Source organism: Nerophis ophidion, linkage group LG20, assembly GCF_033978795.1.
Source record: "Nerophis ophidion isolate RoL-2023_Sa linkage group LG20, RoL_Noph_v1.0, whole genome shotgun sequence".
NCBI classification, from domain to species: domain Eukaryota; kingdom Metazoa; phylum Chordata; class Actinopteri; order Syngnathiformes; family Syngnathidae; genus Nerophis; species Nerophis ophidion.
Window position 1 is genome coordinate 36,858,724 of NC_084630.1, and position 19,866 is coordinate 36,878,589.

General features: G+C 39.3%; 1 protein-coding gene across 12 annotated transcripts in view; it reads right to left on the reverse strand.

Annotated features, from left to right (window-relative positions):
• Window positions 1-1,229: 1,229 nt before the first annotated feature.
• gab1 (GRB2-associated binding protein 1) overlaps window positions 1,230-19,866 on the reverse strand; it is a 143,044-nt gene continuing 124,407 nt past the window's right edge. For 9 of the 12 annotated variants that reach the window (XM_061881166.1, XM_061881176.1, XM_061881169.1 and 6 more), the window contains 4 exons: window positions 18,822-18,915; window positions 16,452-16,581; window positions 4,996-5,124; window positions 1,230-2,407 (listed from right to left, as the gene is read on the reverse strand). In XM_061881166.1, coding sequence (XP_061737150.1) covers window positions 2,249-2,407; window positions 4,996-5,124; window positions 16,452-16,581; window positions 18,822-18,915 — 512 coding nt within the window. In that variant the 3' untranslated portion in view covers window positions 1,230-2,248. Of the gene's footprint in view, window positions 2,408-4,995; window positions 5,125-7,939; window positions 8,016-16,451; window positions 16,582-18,821; window positions 18,916-19,866 lie in introns of all 12 variants that reach the window. The other 3 variants (XM_061881175.1, XM_061881167.1, XR_009803183.1) reach the window with 2 other exon arrangements.

Consider the following 19,866-nt stretch of genomic DNA (forward strand, 5'->3'; position numbering starts at 1 on the left):
TGCGGAGCTGCTGCTAAAGATGGAACATTTGGCAGAAATAATTCCACAAACTTTATGGCTGGCTCACATCGTGGTCACTCCGTGATCACGTACGACCGCCAGACACTTCTGGATGTGGACATATCGGGCCGTTTTGGACTGATAGACGCTTGCGTGCTAGACCTGCTAACTAGCACGGGAATACGTCGACGGCTACATCCAGCGGCCTGTGAAGCAGGGGAGTCTAGTAGCAGCGGGGGCCGTCTACGGAGCAGACGCCAGCGGTGTGATCGGAAACGCGGATGTCGAGCGGTGCTAAAAACAAAGCAGAAGGCTAATCCCCACAGAACACCACTTCCCTCCATCCTGAAGACGGATTTAAATGGAAGATGCGAGACTACTGGTCTGGGTAAGGAGTCAGTTAAATTAGAACAAGTTTTCTCTGCTTTGAGTGTTTCAGAGTTGGACATGTGTTCTACTGAGGTGGCTAACTATGATGTGTGCAGTTTATCAAAGCAACAAACAAACAATCGGAAAATTCCCGTCGTATCAATTCCTAGATATGGTCGTAATTATACTAAATGCACTGGGCATAATAAACACAACATTATTAATATTGCTACTACGGATAATTTTATCAAAAGTTCCCTAAAACAGCCCATTAACTATAATATAGGTTTTTTTAAACATAAGATCATTGTCTCCCAAAACGTTGTTAGTTAATGATATTATCAGAGACAACAATCTTAACGTCATCGGTCTCAGCGAAACCTGGCTTAAACCAAACGACTTTTTTGCGCTAAACGAGGCATGTCCTCCTAACTTTACACATGCGCATATTGCCCGTCCGCTCAAAAGGGGTGGGGGGGTCGCACTAATATACAACGAAAACTTTAACCTTAGTCCTAACATAAATAATAAATATAAATCGTTTGAGGTGCTTACTATGAGGTCTGTCACACCGCTGCCTCTACACCTGGCTGTTATCTACCGCCCCCCAGGGCCCTATTCGGACTTTATTAATGAATTCTCAGAGTTCGTTGCTGATCTAGTGACACACGCCGATAATATAATTATAATGGGGGACTTTAATATCCATATGAATACCCCATCGGACCCACCGTGCGTAGCGCTCCAGACTATAATTGATAGCTGTGGTCTCACACAAATAATAAGTGTCTCAAAGGGCTGCACAAGCCACAACGACATCCGCAGACCAATAGCGATGGAAGTCGCACAGAAAAAACACAGAGGTTTAAGGATTTTATTTAGTCCACATTTACATTTTCTCTCATGATTAAAAAAAACAGAGAGAGCTAAAACATAGTCCATTTTTGCAGAAACTGCAAAAAAAACCCAAAACAAGTGTAAAGTAGATGACTTTAGTAGGCACATTGTCAAAAAAAAAAAGATACATTTGAATCTAAATCCATGGCAAAAAAATAAAAGTAAAAGACAAATATATACAGCGATGACAGCACATGTCATTTGGGAACGTTCCGGGTGGGAATTCACAGGTTAGTAAGGCTAAAGATGCGAAGACCCCCCCCCCAAAAAAAAAATTGATGGAAGTCGTGAAACAAACTGACCAGACTGAGAAATAAATTAGATTGTGAGTTGTACACTTAGTTAGCATTTAAAAAAAAAAAAAACGACATTAAAAAGAAAAACAAGTACCTGGTTTCATCACTCTCACTCTCTCTCATTCTGTCTTGAAAGTTTGATAGCTTTGCATAAGTTGTAGAAAAAGCCTTCCTAAAGCTCACAGTAAGGCGCTGGATGGAGACCGGGGGCAGGATTCTACCCTGCAGAATCTGCACGCCCTCCAGTCCCGCCTGCTCAAAGAATCCGTATGAACCAACTCCGCTTGGATATTTACATAACACTTTTTAAAATGTTTTTATTTTCGAACTCCAGACTTGAAAGACTTGTGAACACCTGCAAGTTCTGTCTTTCTTTTTGTTCTACGTTGGGGGGGGAGAAAAACAAAAAAAAAAGCCACAATCACTTTCTGCCGTGGTGGAGATAGAAGTGGTGATGAGAAAAGGTTAACTAGCAAAGGGTTGGTGGTCTTGTTTAAGGATTTATTTCAGGAAATGTCGACTTGGTGGTGGTCCTATGAAAGTCTTAAGTACCCCCCCCCCCCAAAAAAAACAAGTCCAGTCCACCTGCTGCTTATTCCATAAAAAAAAAAAACTGCCAGCAGTGCGAACTACAAAGACGGTGGAGGTTCGGCCGGGGGGGGGGGGGGAGATGTCATGGGTGAGGGTCACTTGGTTCCTTTGGAGGTCGTGTCCGTCTCTGTGGATTGCCGGCCGTCGTTCCACGCCTCGCGGGTGCTCTTGAGGGCTTGCGTCCGCTGCTGGTCCACAACCACGTAGTCCACGCGCTCGTCCGATGCCGCCATGCCGGATCCGTTGCTCTTCATCTAGACGGGACGGGATCAAAGTTGACGTATACAGGCTTTAATCACGAGAGGCTCGGAGAGCTTCACGGTCAGAAGAATTGTATCCAAGCTAGCACTAAAACTTTGTGTTGCCATGAGTTCCCGGCGGGAGGACAAACGCTGTCTTTGATCCTACCAGGGTTGTAAAACTCCACCGTGTAGGATGGGAAGTGACATGAAGGTGTCGGTTTCTTCAATGTATTGCAATCCACAGGAAGATTTTGTCTTGACCTGAGATCTACAAAGCGGAAAGGAAGCAGGCACCTTTTCTCTGAACTGTTTCGTGACCAAAGGCGATGGATGTTTTCGACCCCCGCCCCTTTAGAAAACAGCTGTTGCCATGTAATCAGAAAAAGTCGAAATAAAAGAGGAGGCGTGGAATCTTTCGTCAGAGCGTGGTGGGAGACTGTACCAGACCTTTTCTCCTCAATTGAGCTAAATTTAATTCCGTCTCTGTTTGATTCCTTGCTTCTTTGTCTGTTAAAAAGATGTCATCTGTGTTTGAACTTGACATTCACAAACTCACAAAAAACGTCCATGAAAGGAAGACTATTGTTTGGATGTAAACAATGTGTTTGAATGACTTCTTCTGGAGGCCACAACAAATGATCTTACTTTTATTTATTTTCAGGGGAAAAAAAACAACTTAATTTCCAGCTGTGGCGGCTATGTTTTTGCCGTGGGGAAACCCTGAACAATTCTATGTTATCGTGTTACAACAATTTTTCCCCGCCTTTGAGCAAAATGGAAAGCCTTAGAAGTTATTAGCTTTTGGTCTTGGTTCACTGGAAGATCAACACAAAGTGGTAGGGTTGTATGGTATTACGGTACTAGTGTAGTATCACGGTACTAATGAATCAAAAACTGTACTATACTTGTTTGAAAAGTACCGGATCGCAATAATTTTTTTACGCGCATTGCTAGTTTTACAACAAGAGGAGCATGTTCGGCAACGCACAATCACAGAGTACTCACAAAGCGACACAGTGTGTAGACAGAAAAGGGAGAATGGAATCTTTTTCAACCCATATTCAGTTGAATGCACTACGAAGACAAGATGTTCAAACTCATAAACTTTTTTTTTTTTGTGCAAATAATTAACTTAAAATTTCATGGCTGCAACACGTGCCAAAGTAGTTAGGAAAGGGCATGTTCACCACTGTGTTACATCACTTTTTCTTTTAACAACACTCAATAAACGTTTGGGAACTGAGGAAACTAATTGTTGAAGCTTTGAAAGTGGAATTCTTTCCCATTCTTGTTTTATGTAGAGCTTCAGTCCTTCAACAGTCCGGGGTCTCCGCTGTGGTGTTTTGCGCTTCATAATGCGCCACACATTTTCCATGGGAGACAGGTCTGGACTGCAGGCGGGCCAGGAAAGTACCCGCACTCTTTTTTTACAAAGCCACGCTGTTGTAACACGTGACTTAGCATTGTCTTGCTGAAATAAGCAGGGGCGTCCATGATAACGTTGCTTGGATGACAACATATGTAGTTCCAAAACCTGTATGTACCTTTCAGCATTAATGGTGCTTTCACAGATGTGTAAGTTACCCATGCCTTGGGCACTAATGCACCCCCATACCATCACACATGCTGGCTTTTACACTTTGCGTCGATAACAGTCTGGATGGTTCGCTTCCCCTTTGGTCCGGATGGCACGATGTCGAATATTTCCAAAAACTATTTGAAATATGGACTCGTCAGACCACAGAACACTTTTCCACTTTGCATCAGTCCATCTTAGATGATCTCGGGCCCAGACAAGCCAGCGGCGTTTCTGAGTGTTGTTGATAAATGGGTTTTGCTTTGCATAGTAGAGTTTTAACTTGCACTTACAGATGTAGCGACCAACTGTAGTTACTGACAGTGGTTTTATGATGTGTTCCTGAGCCCATGTGGTGATATCCTTTACACACCGATGTCGGTTTTTGATGCAGTACCGCCTGAGGGACCAAAGGTCCATAATATCGTCGCTTATGTGCAGTGATTTCTCCAGATTCTCTGAACTTTTTGATGATTTTACGGACCGTAGATGGTAAAATCCCTAAATTCCTTGCAATAGCTTGTTGAGAAATGTTGTTCTAAAACTCTTCGACAATTTGCTTACTAATTGGTGACCTTCGCCCCATCCTTGTTTGTGAATTACTTAGCATTTCATGGAAGCTGTTTTTATAGCCAATCATGGGACCCACCTGTTCCCAATTAGCCTGCACACCTGTGGGATGTTCCAAATAAGTGTTTGATGAGCATTCCTCAACTTTGTCAGTATTTATTGCCACCTTTCCCAACTTCTTTGTCACGTGTTGCTGGCATCAAATTCTAAAACTTAATGATTATTTGAAAATTTTTTTTTAATGAGTTTGAACACCAAATATGTTGTCTTTGTAGCATATTCAACTGAATATGGCTTGAAAAGGATTTGCAAATCATTGTATTCTGTTTATATTTACATCTAACACAATTTCCCAACTCATATGGAAACGGGGTTTGTATTGGCCGATATCCTAATTCAGGTACTGAGGTTGGAGATGAAAGAGTGGTCGTGTCTGAAAAGAGTCCAGACCTACCTTCCGCGGTGGAGTAGACTTGCCGGAGTCGAGATCCAAATCCAGGTACTCCACCTGTTTGTCTCCCTTTGGCTTCACCATGGGACTACTCCCACCGTCCACGGTCATCGGAGCGCCCAGCTTTGTGTTCTACAGTCGCCGGACAAAAAACAAGGAGTCAGCGATGGACTGCTGCAGTCTTGGAGCCAAGTCAACTTGTGCTGTCACCATAGCAACCACCCTAACTACACCCAGCACAGTGGAACCTCCAAAGTCAAACATAGCAACCACCCTAACTACACCCAGCACAGTGGAACCTCCAAAGTCAAACAGCCAACTCAGAACTTTTGGGGGACGGCGTGGCAAGGTCGGGAGAGTGGCCGTGCCAGGAACCTGAAGGTTCCTGGTTCAATCCCCAGCTTCTACCAACCTCGTCACGTCCGCTATAAACGTATAACCCATTTACCATTTTATTTTGCTGACAAAATAATGGTTAACTTACTTTTACACTTTGTTTTTTAGGGGTGCACACAAAAATAATCAATTCACATCCGAACGCGATTCTTGTTCATTCTTATTATATAGATTTCAAATTTTCAAAAATCGATTAAAAAAAAAAAAAGAAAAAGAAAAAGAAAAACTTAAATTGGATTTTTTTAAGACTACATTCTTAAAAATAAGTTTTTAGGCCACATGGGGATTTTCGAACCTGTAACCTGTTTTGGAAAGTTTTCCTTTGAAGTATTATACCACATTTTACTTTGCAAGAATTGGTTTGAATCGTGAATCTAATAATTAGGTGTCCAAAGATTCATACCCTATTGTTTTTATGCTTACTACCAACCGCTCTTAACTCATTTTTACACTTAAAATGAAAATCAACTGTTACTAAGCGAGATGGATGAAAGCCACTTCCTTCTACATAAACACCACACATCAAAAAATCAGAAGTTTTTCTTTTTTTTTAATGGTCATAGTTTAGGACAAAGTATTAAATTAAATAAAATTGAATTCTTTATTGTATTTATTTTCAATAATGAATCTCAAATTGTTTATTTAAATGTTTTTCCTCATTTATTACAGTTATCCACTGCATTAAATAAATGTATTCTAGTGTAATAAATACATTTAATCCATTGTATTAACTACACTTACTACAGTGTATTAAAAAAAGATATGTATTTAACACAGCGTAATAAGTAAATACATTTATTACAGTGTATTAATACATTTAATACAGTGTAATAATACATTTAATACAGTGTATTAATATGGTGTATTAATACATTTAATACAGTATATTAATAAATTTAATAGTGTATTAATACAGTGTATTAATATAGTATATTAATACATTTAATACAGTATATTAATACATTTATTACAGTGTATTAATACATTTAATACAGCATAATAATACATTTAATACAGTGTATTAATACATCCAATACAGTATATTAATACATTTAATACAGTGTATTAATACATTTAATACGGTATATTAATACATTTAATACGGTATATTAATACATTTAATACAGTATATTAATACATTTAATACAGTGTATTAATACATTTAATACAGTATATTAATAAACTTAATACAGTGTATTAATACAGTGTATTAATACATTTAATAAAGTATCCATCCATCATCTTCCGCTTATCCGAGGTCGGGTCGGGGAGGCAGCAGCCTAAGCAGGGAAGCCCAGACTTCCCTATCTCCAGCCACTTCGTCTAGCTCTTCCCGGGGGATCCCGAGGCGTTCCCAGGCCAGCCGGGAGACATAGTCTTCCCAACGTGTCCTGGGTCTTCCCCGTGGCCTCCTACCAGCTGGACGTGCCCTAAACACATCCCGAGGGAGGCGTTCGGGTGGCATCCTGACCAGATGCCCGAACCACCTCATCTGGCTCCTCTCGATGTAATACACTGTATTACACTGTGTAATACAGTGTATTACTACATTTAATACAGTATATTAATAAATTTAATACAGTATATTAATACATTTAATAGAGTGTATTAATACATTTAATACAGTGCATTACAGGGTAATAATACAGTATATTAATACATTCAACACAATGTATTAATACATTTAATACAGTGTATTAATACATTTAATACAGTATATTACTACATTTACAGTAATACACTGTATTAATACATTTAATACAGTGTATTAATACATCTAATACATATTTTATACAGTATATTATGTAAATTATTTTAATACAGCGTACAACATGAATATAATATTGTATTAAATACATTTAATGCAGTGGTTAACTTGTTTTTACACTTGTATAACAGTTAAAAAAGTGTTGAATCGCCTTCCCGTGAATTGTCACAGGGTGAGTAGTTTAATTTGATTGTAGTTTAGAACAATGTACAAAATAAAATACATGTAATTAAGTTACCTTAATTTATTACTGTATTAATTAAGAAGAATAATATATATGTATTTCATGTATTTTTGGTAAGGTAATCATGTAACCAATTTCCCTGACATTGCACATTATCAATGTGATTTAAAAAATTAAAAAAATATTTTATTATGTGTTTACATTTTTTATTTATTTATATGGCAATTAATAATGTTGTACAGTTAATAACAGCTTTAAGATGTTGACAATTTGACCCTGGAACAGATTAATTCTATTTCCCAATATAGGTAAAAACTTACGTATTTTCCACCTGAGAGGTTCCACTGTAACTGTCTTTAAAAGCTTTGCATTTTAGATGTCTTATAGAATCCTACTGGTCTGATATTGTGACAACACTCATGCATTTGGACCAAGAGGAAAGTGTTAATGTTTGACTACATGTAAGGTGGAGTCATTAGAACTACAGCAGGATGGTGACAATGCTAATAAGTGGTGTAGTGCAGCTAAAACCAGACTAATAATCCTATTCATCATAACTGCAGGGCCATGCAAGATTAACACCTGGCAACCCTGCTCACCTCCTCTACGCTGTCAAGTTCCTCCACCTCCCTCTTTACAGGGGTGATGGGTACAGTGCAGTAGAAGGACTCCTCTCTACGCAAAGTAGGGAAGATGGGTAGTAGTAGCCGTGGCAAAAAGGAAAGAGGAGAAGAGACGGGTCAAGAACAAAAGTGCAAGAGGAAACTCAGGCTTGGGGGGGGGAAAAAAGCAACTTGAGCGGCGAAAAAACAGGAAGGAGGTCAGTGGCGAGCGCTGGAAAAGTTCACAAGGGTTAAAATATGAAATATCTCATCGACGCAAGAAAGTGTGCAGCGTTCCCTAGGGGTGTAACTGCACACAACCATTTTGGTTCGGTACGTACCTCGGTTTAGAGGTCACGGTTCGGTTCATTTTCGATACGGTAAGAAAACAACAAAATATACATTTGTTAGTTATTTATTTACCAAATTTGTAAACAATGGCTTCATCCTTTTAACATTGGGAACACTATAATAATTCTGCCCACGTTAATCCACATTAAACTGCCTCAAATTGTTGCTCAGATTAAATAAAATGACAAAACTTTTCTTCTACATATAAAAAAATGCAACATTAAACAGTTTCAAGTCAACTCATCCTGCTTAATTTATTACAGCATTTGGGAAGCCTGTAGTTGATTTTTATTATGTAAATGTTATATTTTTTATCAACATGTGATAGCAGGGACCCTGCCATTCAAAGCTTTTCTGTCCATAAAACACACACACACATCGGAAAATGAGCTAACGATACTCTAAAAGCTAATTAGCCTTCACCTCAAGCCAGAACTGCGAGCGAGCTGAGCTGCAGTTTAAGTTTCTAAAAGGTCAACGGGCTCATAGTGATGTTAGTAGTAGTTGACTGGGAGGTGTTTATTATCATTTGGGGAGAGTACGCTGCCTTATGCTCACCAGCTAAACACCTATCTGCTCGACGCTGAAGCATTGACTACATGCGCTCCGAGTACGCACTGCTGATTGGCTGTTACCGCTATATATGTAACCAATCAGATGGTTGTGTGGGTGGGACAACGCTGGGTGCTGTGTAGGAGACAGAGGCAGAACGGAGCGGAGCAGCTTGTTAAGACTTTAGCTTAGAAACTCGTTCGGTACACCCCCGTACCGAACCGAAACGGTTCAATACAAATACACGTACCGTTACACCCCTAGCGTTCCCCGAAGAAAAAGCCTTAACATTTGATAACGGGGGTTGCAAAACTTGAGAGTCAGGGCCCAAAATGTGAAGAAGAACAAAAGACTCAACAACACAAAGTATACACAAATGATCACTCGTTTGGACTATTTACATATGCATGGACACTAACAACCATGCAGTGTTGACTACTGACACAGTGGCCTAGTGGTTAGAGTGTCCGCCCTGAGATCGGTAGGTCGTAATTTCAAACCCCGGCCGAGTCATACCAAAGACTATAAAAATGGGAGCCATTACCTCCCTGCTTGGCACTAAGCATCAAGGGTTGGAATTGGGGGTTAAATCACCTTAAATTAATCCCGAGCGCGGCCACCACTGCTGCCCACTGCTCCCCTCACCTCCCAGGGGGTGAACAAGGGGATTAGTCAAATGCAGAGGACAAATTTCACCACACCGAGTGTGTGTGTGACAATCATTCCTACTTTAACTTAACTTGACAAGCCTGATCGGGGAAAGTTAGTGAGCAACATAACTCAAGAAGCCATCCATTTTCTACCGCTTATTCCCTTTCGGGTCATTTTGAATGAAACTTTCAGGAAATGTCACGAAAAGAGATCACAAACAAGTGATTCGATTTTGGGAGTGAGCCAGATCATTTCTACCAAGTGAACTCCATTGATTGATTGAATATTTTATTAGTAGATTGCACAGTACAGTACATATTCCGTACAATTGACCACTAAATGGTAACATACCAATAAGTTTTTCAACTTGTTTAAGTCGGGGTCCACGTTAATCAATTCCAGCTCCTTCGCTCTGGTGGGCAGTTCTTTGCTCCTCTTTGTAGGACGAAGCGTTATATAAGAATACTTTTGTACCTGCTGCCATCACATGCTTAAATAAGGCTATCGCGTGGTGATTTTATTCACCGTATTTTTCAGAGTATAAATCGCTCCGGAGTAAAAGTCGCACTCAGGTCCACATGGAGCCTGAAGGGGCGTGGCCTCCAGCTCCGGCTGAAAACCGGGAGATTTTCGGGAGAATATTTGTCCCGGGAGGTTTTCGGGAGAGGTGCTAAATTTCGGGAGTCTCCCGGAAAATTCGGGAGGGTTAGCAAGTATGACTGTAATGATACCAGGTACAAGAGCGTATCTAGTCGATACTATGATTAGATCGATATTTTTCAGCACCACAAAATCTTTGTTTGTTTTAAACTGCATATTATGTTTATAAACTCAGGAAATACGTCCCTGGACACGTGAGGACTTTAAATATGACCAATGTATGATCTTGTAACTACTTCTAACTACTACTAACTACTATTGTACGGAATATGTACTGTACTGTGCAATCTGCTTATAAAAGTTTCAATCAATTAATCGGAAACTTGGTATCGGATCCATACCTACATTTGTGTTATCATCCAAAACTAATGTAAAGTATCAAACAAGAGAAAAATAAGTGACTACTACATTTTAACAGAAGTGTAGATAGAACATGTTGAAACAAAACGGAAGATTTTTTTGTTAAAACTAAAGCCAATAATGCCATTTTTTCTGGTCCCCTTTATGGATAGGTATCTAAATACATTTTGGTATCGGGCAGAGGTGGGTAGTAACGCGATACATTTACTCCGTTACATTTACTTGAGTCACTTAAATTGTACTTCTAAGAGTAGTTTTAATGCAACATACTTTTACTTTTACTTGAGTATATTTATAGAGAAGAAACGCTACTTTTACTCCGCTCCATTTATCTACATTCAGCTCGCTACTCGCTACTGATTTTTATCGATCTGTTAATGTTTGTTTTGGTTTTTCAAAGTAGGATCTATCACATGCCTGCGTTTCACCAATCACATGCAGTCACTGGTGACGTTGGACCAATCAAACAGAGCCAGGCGGTCACATGACCCGACTTAAACAAGTTGAACAACTTATTGGGGTGTTACCATTTAGTGCTCAATTGTAGGGAATATACGTACTGTACTGTGCAATCTAATAATATAAGTTTCAATCAATCAATCAAAAGTGTAAAAGAAAAAAGACACTTTTTATTTCAACTGTACTTCCCGTCAAAAGCCTAAAGACTGATCGCACAGTTCCTGTCTTCACAATAAAAGCGCCACTCCATCGCGCCTGCGCTAACAAAATAAGAGTCTACCAAAGCCAGAGCAAACAAGCTAGCAAGCTACGGAGTTTGCCGCCAATGTATTTCTGGTAAAGTGTATAAAAACGAATATGGAAGCTGGACAAATAAGATGCCAAAAACCAACGACTTTCATGTGGTATTAGACAGAAAAGAGGAACTTTTTTTCTCCTCCATTTGAAAAAGTGGACGTTATCAGCATTATACTGTCTGCTTCCAATCAATGCAAGTCATCAGAGTCAGGTAATACACCAACTTATATTCTTGTCTTCATGAAAGATAGGAATCTATATGTTAAACATGCATGTATATTCATTAAAACACCTTTAACATGTCAACAAAAACGGCAAAATAAATAAATATAAATTATATACTGTGTATATATATATAATATGTGTGTGTATATATGATATGTGTGTGTATGTATGTGTATATATGAGGTAGATCACCTCAACTTGTTCATTTATTAGGAATTGATTAACGTTGAAAAACTTATTGGGGTGTTACCATTTAGTGGTCAATTGTAGGGAATATGTACTGTACTATGCAATCTACTAATAAAAGTACCAATCAATCAATCAATCAATCAATCAACGAATGCCTGTTGAGCCTATGGTGCTGTTAAGTTATTGTGGCTCAATGTGCCTTATTTTTTTTATTTTAATGTACTATTATTTAAAATATATTATTGTTTTAGTTGCTTGAGAGATATTCATGGCTCTGAATTTGCTCATTGCTATTTTTATGATTTTGTGCATTATTTGTTGCCGTAATCAGGTTATTCATCAGTTACTCAGTACTTGAGTAGTTTTTTCACAACATACTTTTCACTTTTACTCAAGTAAATATTTGGGTGACTACTCCTTACTTTTACTTGAGTAATAAATCTCTGAAGTAACAGTACTCTTACTTGAGTACAATTTCTGGCTCCTCTACCCACCTCTGGTATCGGGACAACTCTAGCTTATACACAAGCCCAATTGTTTCTGTTGAAATTATTATTGGGAGCAAAAAAAAATAAATGGTTGACAAGCGTTGTAATATTGTCGACTTCATCGTTATTGCCAAACAGGGTGAAAGGACAACTGCAGCAACACAACTTCTGTCTAGTTACTAGGCAGTAAAAATTCAGGAGAAATATTTTCGTATTTGTGTGTTGTCGGTACAACAAAACTACCGGTCGCAGCTCTGTTGGATCAGAGTATGAAATATATGACAACAGAGGAACCTAAATACAAATATGAACAAATGGAGGAAAACAATGTATATATTTATATAAAAGTTTGGACACACCTTTTCCTCATTCAATGTGTTTTCTTTATTTTCATGACTATTTACATTGTAGATTGTCACATCCTAACTATGAACACATGTGGAGTTATGTACACAGACGTAGTCACCTGAAATTGTTTTCACTCCACAGTTTTTATTCCAATTAGGGTCCAATAAGCCCTAATAGCAAAGAGAACTAAAAAATTAAAAAGCATGTAAACAAACAGCTCGGGCCTTAAGAGGTTAAGTACATAACTCCACATGTGTTCATAGTTAGGATGTGACAATCTACAATGTAAATAGTCATGAACATAGAGAAAACACATAGAATGAGAAGGTGTGTCAGTTATTTCACCTTTTTTTGTTGAAGGCCTTAGTGGCCACAGGCGTGGACAGCACCTTTTAGCTCTTATTTCCAAAATTGTGTACACTACTGAATTGGGGTCTTATGGCCACTTATGTGGACACTTATACTGCCATCTGGTGGTGTCAGAAGAGTATAACGTACAATGGAATTTGGAAAAAAATGTGTAGAAATAAGTATTAGCATGTCACTAAACATGAAGTACACGTTTGTGTACTTATGAACTAAGTACATCATATTAAAAGATGATTCTTAGTTTTTATTCCAATTAGGGTCCAATAAGCCATAATAGCAAAGAGAACTAAAAAATAAAAAAGCATGTAAACAAACAGCTCGGGCCTTAAGAGGTTAAGTACATAACTCCACATGTGTTCATAGTTAGGATGTGACAATCTACAATGTAAATAGTCATGAACATAGAGAAAACACATAGAATGAGAAGGTGTGTCAGTTATTTCACCTTTTTTTGTTGAAGGCCTTAGTGGCCACATGCGTGGACAGCACCTTTTAGCTCTTATTTCCAAAATTGTGTACACTACTGAATTGGGGTCTTATGGCCACTTATGTGGACACTTATACTGCCATCTGGTGGTGTCAGAAGAGTATAACATACAATGGAATTTGGGGGAAAAAACGTGCAAAAATAAGAATTAGCATGTCACTAAACATGAAGTACACATTTGTGTACTTATGGACTAAGTATATCATCTTAACTGATGATTCTTAGTTTTTATTCCAATTAGGGTCCAATAAGCCCAAATAGCAAAGAGAACTAAAAAAAAAAAAAGCATGTAAACAAACAGCTTGGGCCTTAAGAGGTTACGTACATAACTCCACATGTGTTCATTCATAGTTTTGATGTGACAATCTACAATGTAAATAGTCATGAACATAAAGAAAAGGCATTGAATGAGAAGGTGTGTCCAAACTTTTGGCCTGTACTGTATACGTATTTTTTATCCTTTATTATTGCTTATTGTCTTTTCCAAGTCCATGTACAAGCAATGACTGCTTTCCGGTTTGATTATGTCGACGCCAACATAAACTGGCTCCTCTGTACTGTTATATCGCAATCATTTTTGTGCCTTTTTACTACGTTCACTTTAGTTCAGGTCTGCACTTTTCAAAAGAGAATGTAACACAGTAGGGGGTCCCTCATACTACACCTTTATACGACCTTTGTCCCCCTTTTCTCACATTACGTACCCCCAATACGCGATAAGATTTGAGTAAGCCTGGAAGCCCCTTTCCTCCAATCGGAACACAAAAACCTGGAAAACAGTAGAAAGCCCCAAAAACGGAGAAGAAAGGATTGCAGAAAAGCAGGAAGAGCAAACTGCAAAGGGAGGAGAACAAAAACCAAATGGAGGAGTCCGTCTGCAGCAGCCCTACTTGCCTGGTTGGGTTTGGGGAGATGAGCAAGGAGTAGAAAAGTTGTGGATTTGTGACTACTGTTGCAGTGAAAAAACTGCTGTTTGTATGTTATTTTATCCTGGGAAGTTATGTCCTGTGACTCATTTGAAACCTGTAATTATTTCATATTTGAAAAAAATAATTAAAATAAATAGAATGAGAACAATAGTTTTTCAAAATGTTCTTGTAATCAAGACCATCATTTCGGTATGTTAGATGGAATCTTTACCATCTAATACAGCGTTTTTCAACCTTTTTTGAGCCAAGGCACATTTGTTGCTTTGGAAAAATGTGGAGGCTCACAACCAGCAGAAGTCATGAAAAAACAAAACTCAGTTGACAGTAAAAAATCGTTGTCGCAGTTGTTGGATATGACTTTAAAGCATAACTAACTATGCATGACTATAGCTCTTGTCTCAAAGTAGGTGTACTGTCACCACCTGTCACATCACACCCTGACTTATTTGGACTTTTTTGCTGTTTTCCTGTGTGTAGTCTTTTACTTCTTGTCTTGCGCTCCTATTTTGGTGGCTTTTTCTCTTTTTTTGGTATTATCCTGTAGCAGTTTCAAGTCTTTCTTTGAGCGATATTTCTGCATCTACTTTAGTTTTAGCAATCAAGAATATTTCCGTTGTTTTTATCCTTCTTTGCGGGAACATTGTCAATTGTCATGTCATGTTCTGATGTACTTTGTGGACGCCATCTTTGATCCACAGTAAGTCTTTGCTGTTGTCCAGGATTCTGTTTTTGTTTACTTTGTAGCCAATTTAGTTTTAGTTTTGTTCTGCATCGCCTTCCCTAAGCTTCAATGCCATGTCATGTCATGTTCGGATGTACATTGTGGATGCCGTCTTTGCTCCACAGTAAGTCTTTGCTGTCGTCCAGCATTCTGTTTTTGTTTACTTTGTAGTCACTTCACGTTAAATTTCGTTCTGCATAGCCTTCCCTAAGCTTCAATGCCGTTTCTTAAGGGCACTCACCTTTTGTTTATTTCTGGTTTACGCATAAGACACCTTTTTACCTGCACACTGCCTCCCGCTGTTTCCGACATTTACAAAGCAATTAACTAACAGCTGCCACCAACTGATATGGAAGAGTATTACGCGGTTACTCTACCGAGCTCTAGATAGCACCGACACTCAACAACAACACATCATTTGCAGACTATAATCACTGGTTTACAAAAAAATGTTTTTCAACCCATATAGGTGACATGACATAATCTCCCACGGCACAGTGGTTGAGAAACACTGATATAATGTAACAAAAATATGGTCTGATTACAAGAAAATTTGAAAAAGCATATGAATAAGAAAACATAATGATCCTTTTCGAGCAAAACTAATAGTTGATCAAAAAAGTTTATTTGTATATATAGTTAATATTTTCTGTGAATATTTGTAAATATATTTTTGTGATCTATATTTTAGTATTTCTGTTATATATTTAACATTCAAATGAATCTCTGCATTTGACCCTTGATCACCCCATGGAAGGTGAGGGGAGCAGTGAGCAGCAGCGGTGGCCACGCCCAGGAATCATTTTTGGTGATTTAACCCCCAATTCCAACCTTTGAGGATCATTACCGGGAAGATGGCAGTCTCAGGGCTTTGGGGTGGGTTTCGGCCAGCCTCTTGGCGTGTGTGGCACAGCGGGCTTTGTGACCGACGGCAGCGCGTCCCGGTGAGCCATGCGTTGGGGTTGATACGCAGAAGTCTCAGGGCCTCGGGGAGCGGGTTTGAGCCCGTTCCCCACACCCCACTGGGAGCGCGCGGCACAGGGGCTCCACGACAGCCCCACGGCGGTTTTGGGGATCAACGCAGAAGTCTTAGGGCTTTGGAGCGGGTTTCGGCCCACCCCTTTCGGAACAATGACCAGCACCCCTCAAGGGTCAAATGCAGAGAATAATTTCACCACACCTACTGTAGTGTGTGTCTGACAATCATTGGTACTTTAACTTTAATATTTGAAACCTTTAATTCATTATTATTTTTATCAAATTCAAATATTTCCTAAAACAAAAATAAACACAAATCTGAATATACTTCATTTGTATATGTTTACATTTAAAATAAGTAAAACCACACAGTTTGACAACAGTTGAGAAGTAAATGACATTAAATAAATGGTCTTAGGTCAGAGGATAGTTGTGTGTTACATACTGCTTCATCTGACTGGTTCTTCATATTAGAGAGCATGGCTACATAATTCTCATCACTGTCCTCGGAGTCAGTGCTGGAGGCCGTGCTATGCACTGACGGGGGTCTGGCGGGCATGGGGAACCTAGAGAGACTGAGCAGCATTCACAATGTTTACACACACACTCCTCTGCTGGGCATACAGTACAAGATAAGACAGACAAGACATCAAACCACGGCGACCACAAGAGTCGCTGCAACAACCCCGTACAGAAATAAGGTGCACCTCAACCCGGGGACAAGCGTGGAGTGTTATGTAAGCATCGCCCTTGAGATGGCAACTACATCAATGCATGGAGGGGTTAGTGCCTACGCTAGTGTCCTCTTACAAGGGTGTGTTCACACTGGACAAAACACCTCCCCACACGGATGACTGTTTGTGAAAATGTTATGTAGAATTTGACCAGCCGTGTAAGTGCAAATTATTATTGTGATTTTGTTCAATTAAACTGTGAATTAAACAAAAACAATTTGATGCACTGCAAAAAGTCAGTCTTCAAAAACAAGAGAAAAAAAATACAAAAATGAGGGGTATTTTATTTGAACTAAGCAATATCATCTGCCAACAGAACAAGAAAATTTGGCTTGTTAAGACTTTCCAAAACAAGTCAAATTAAAGCTGCAAGCAGCGATGGACGTCCGGCTGCTGCCTCCGCGGCCCAAGCCCAGATAAGCGGTAGAATATGGATGGATGGATGGATTATTACACAGAGAAAAAGTTGTATACACGTGTTATACATCAGTCTCATAGTAATAACAGTTGTAAAGTGGCTTGCGCATTTTATAAGGACGCCTATGTGCCGGCATTTTTAGACTGTAATGCATTGTTGTATTGAAGTGGGAATAGCAAACTTCCTGTTGATTTTAGTTGGGGGCGGTCAGTGTATGAAATATAGGTCTCAGTGAGACCTATATTGAGGTTTTAGTTTCATGTGTGTATGACAGTCCTACAGTTTTGTCTGAGCAGGAAGCCGGCATTTTGTGACGGAAGTAGCACAACAGCAGCAGTGCACCGTTTTTTTGCGGGCTCATAAAATCCAAACCGGGGTAGTAATTAAAACTCTTTCATCAACTTTTAATCAGAAGGGTTCAAACTCTCTTCTGTGTTTATTTGAAGCCGAAACGACAAACGGCCTCAGAGGAGACAGTGTTTGAAAAAAAGCGAAATTTTTTAGCCAACTTTTGTATTAAAGGGACAATTGCAAACTTCCCGTTGATTTTAGCCGGGGGTTGTCAGTGTATGAAATTTAGGTCTAACTGAGACCTAAATAGTGGTTTTTGTTTCATGTTTCAACAACATTCCTACTCGAAGTTAGAGACAGTTTTGTCTGTGTTTTCTTCCTAGGGGGCGTAGAGCGCAATTTTGAGTTTTGGGGTCTGGTTTTTTGATTAGATCGCAATTTTCGCCAGTCCTGAGTATGTTTCAAATTTAGTGAGTTTTGAAGCACGTTAAGGGGGTCAAATTACAGCTCAAAGAGGCGGCGGTATAATAATAAACAATAATAATAAAACCTTAGAAATTCAATAGTGTCCTCTGTTCCTAAGGGACATCTGTCCCTAATTAGCTCAATCAACCCATACCTTAAAAGAAGTATATTCTCACTAATAACAAGTGCACTTTTCTTGGTAGAAAAAAAGACACATTTTTGCTCAATATGTGGAAAAATATTCTTAAATGAAGTAAATGCTAGTGCCATTATCTTGACATAATGATATGTGCTTGGGATTACATTTCTTGAAACCAACAAACTTATACTAAAAACTAGGAGTGTAACGGTACGTAAATTTGTATTGAACCGTTTCGGTACGGGGGTTTCGGTTCGGTGCGGAGGTGAACCGAACTAGTTTCCACAGGAACATATTAAGTAGCGTAGCGCACGTTGTGTAAACAATGCACACCGAGGCATGCTAGCAGCGACTGGGCTACGATAGACTGACCACACCTCCTCTTTTCACCGGACATGTCCTCTTTTGTTGACTGTAGGCAATATCTAAGGAATCAGACTGGAGTACGAAACATTTGAAAATCCTTACTGAAAGACAGCCCTATTATTTAAAAGAAAAAATAATTAATGACAATTATAAATTCAGTGACTATTGAGGCACATATCAGACAGGAGGCCACTTGTTGGAGATATACAGTAAAGCTTTTTAAATTGATAGTCATCAATTCTGTTGTCTTGACTACTAGTTTGGTCGTTAAGGCATTGAGATAATAAGTTGTCCAACACATGTGAACACACCCTTGGTTGTTGCCACTAAGAATATATATATATATATATATATATATATTTGTTCATTTAAAAAAAGCTGAACATTATTAACAATACTCACTCCCGAGCGAAGGACCGAGTGACGGGGGAGCGGACTGGTGTGCATGGCTCCTCCCATTCTGGCAGTGGTTTAATCTCCAACGGAGCTGGTCTTCCTGAAAAAGAAAGGAACACAGTGCTAACGTGATACACAACCTATGTCCTGCAAAAAGGCATTTTTGGTAAATGCACAAAAAAATAGATGCTTTAGTTAAATGTACAGGGTGCATGATAATAAGAATATTACTAGTAACTGTTTTAGGCCTTTTTCAGTGCCTTTGAGTGACAATAGGCAGCTGTGTCCAAAAGTGCGAGCCAGGGGCCATTTGCAGTGTTTTCTTTTACTGGCCTGCAGTCAATTCTAAAATAAACAAATAAACAATATTCAAAAAACGAGATACATTTTCAAAATTCACTTTGATTTAAATATGGTAAAAATAAATCGAATGTAGGTCACATCATGGCTTTGTAATCCCAGCGACCAAGCAAATTACCCTATTTTTCGGACAATAAATCGCAGTTTTTTTTAGTTTAGGGGTGCGACTTATACTCAGGAGCGACTTATGTGTGAAATTATTAACACATTACCGTAAAATATCAAATAATTTTATTTAGCTCATTCACGTAAGAGACTAGACGTATAAGATTTCATGGGATTTATGGATTACGAGTGACAGATACTGCCAGCAATCAGTGCCAGAGCTTGGTCCGCATTGCTGGTAGTAAGTCGAACACGTTTCCAGTGAGGGTTGGACTCCGCCAAGGCTGTCCTTTGTCACCGATTCTGTTCATAACTTTTATGGACAGAATTTCTAGGCGCAGTCAAGGCATTGAGGGGTTCCGGTTTGGTGGCCGCGGGATTAGGTCTCTGCTTTTTGCAGACGATGTGGTCCTGTTGGCTTCATCTGGCCGGGATCTTCAGCTCTCACTGGATCGGTTCGCAGCCGAGTGTGAAGCGGCCGGAATGAGAATCAGCACCTCCAAGTCCGAGTCCATGGTTCTCTCCCGGAAAAGGGTGGAGTGCCATCTCCGGGTTGGGGAGGAGACCCTGCCCCAAGTGGAGGAGT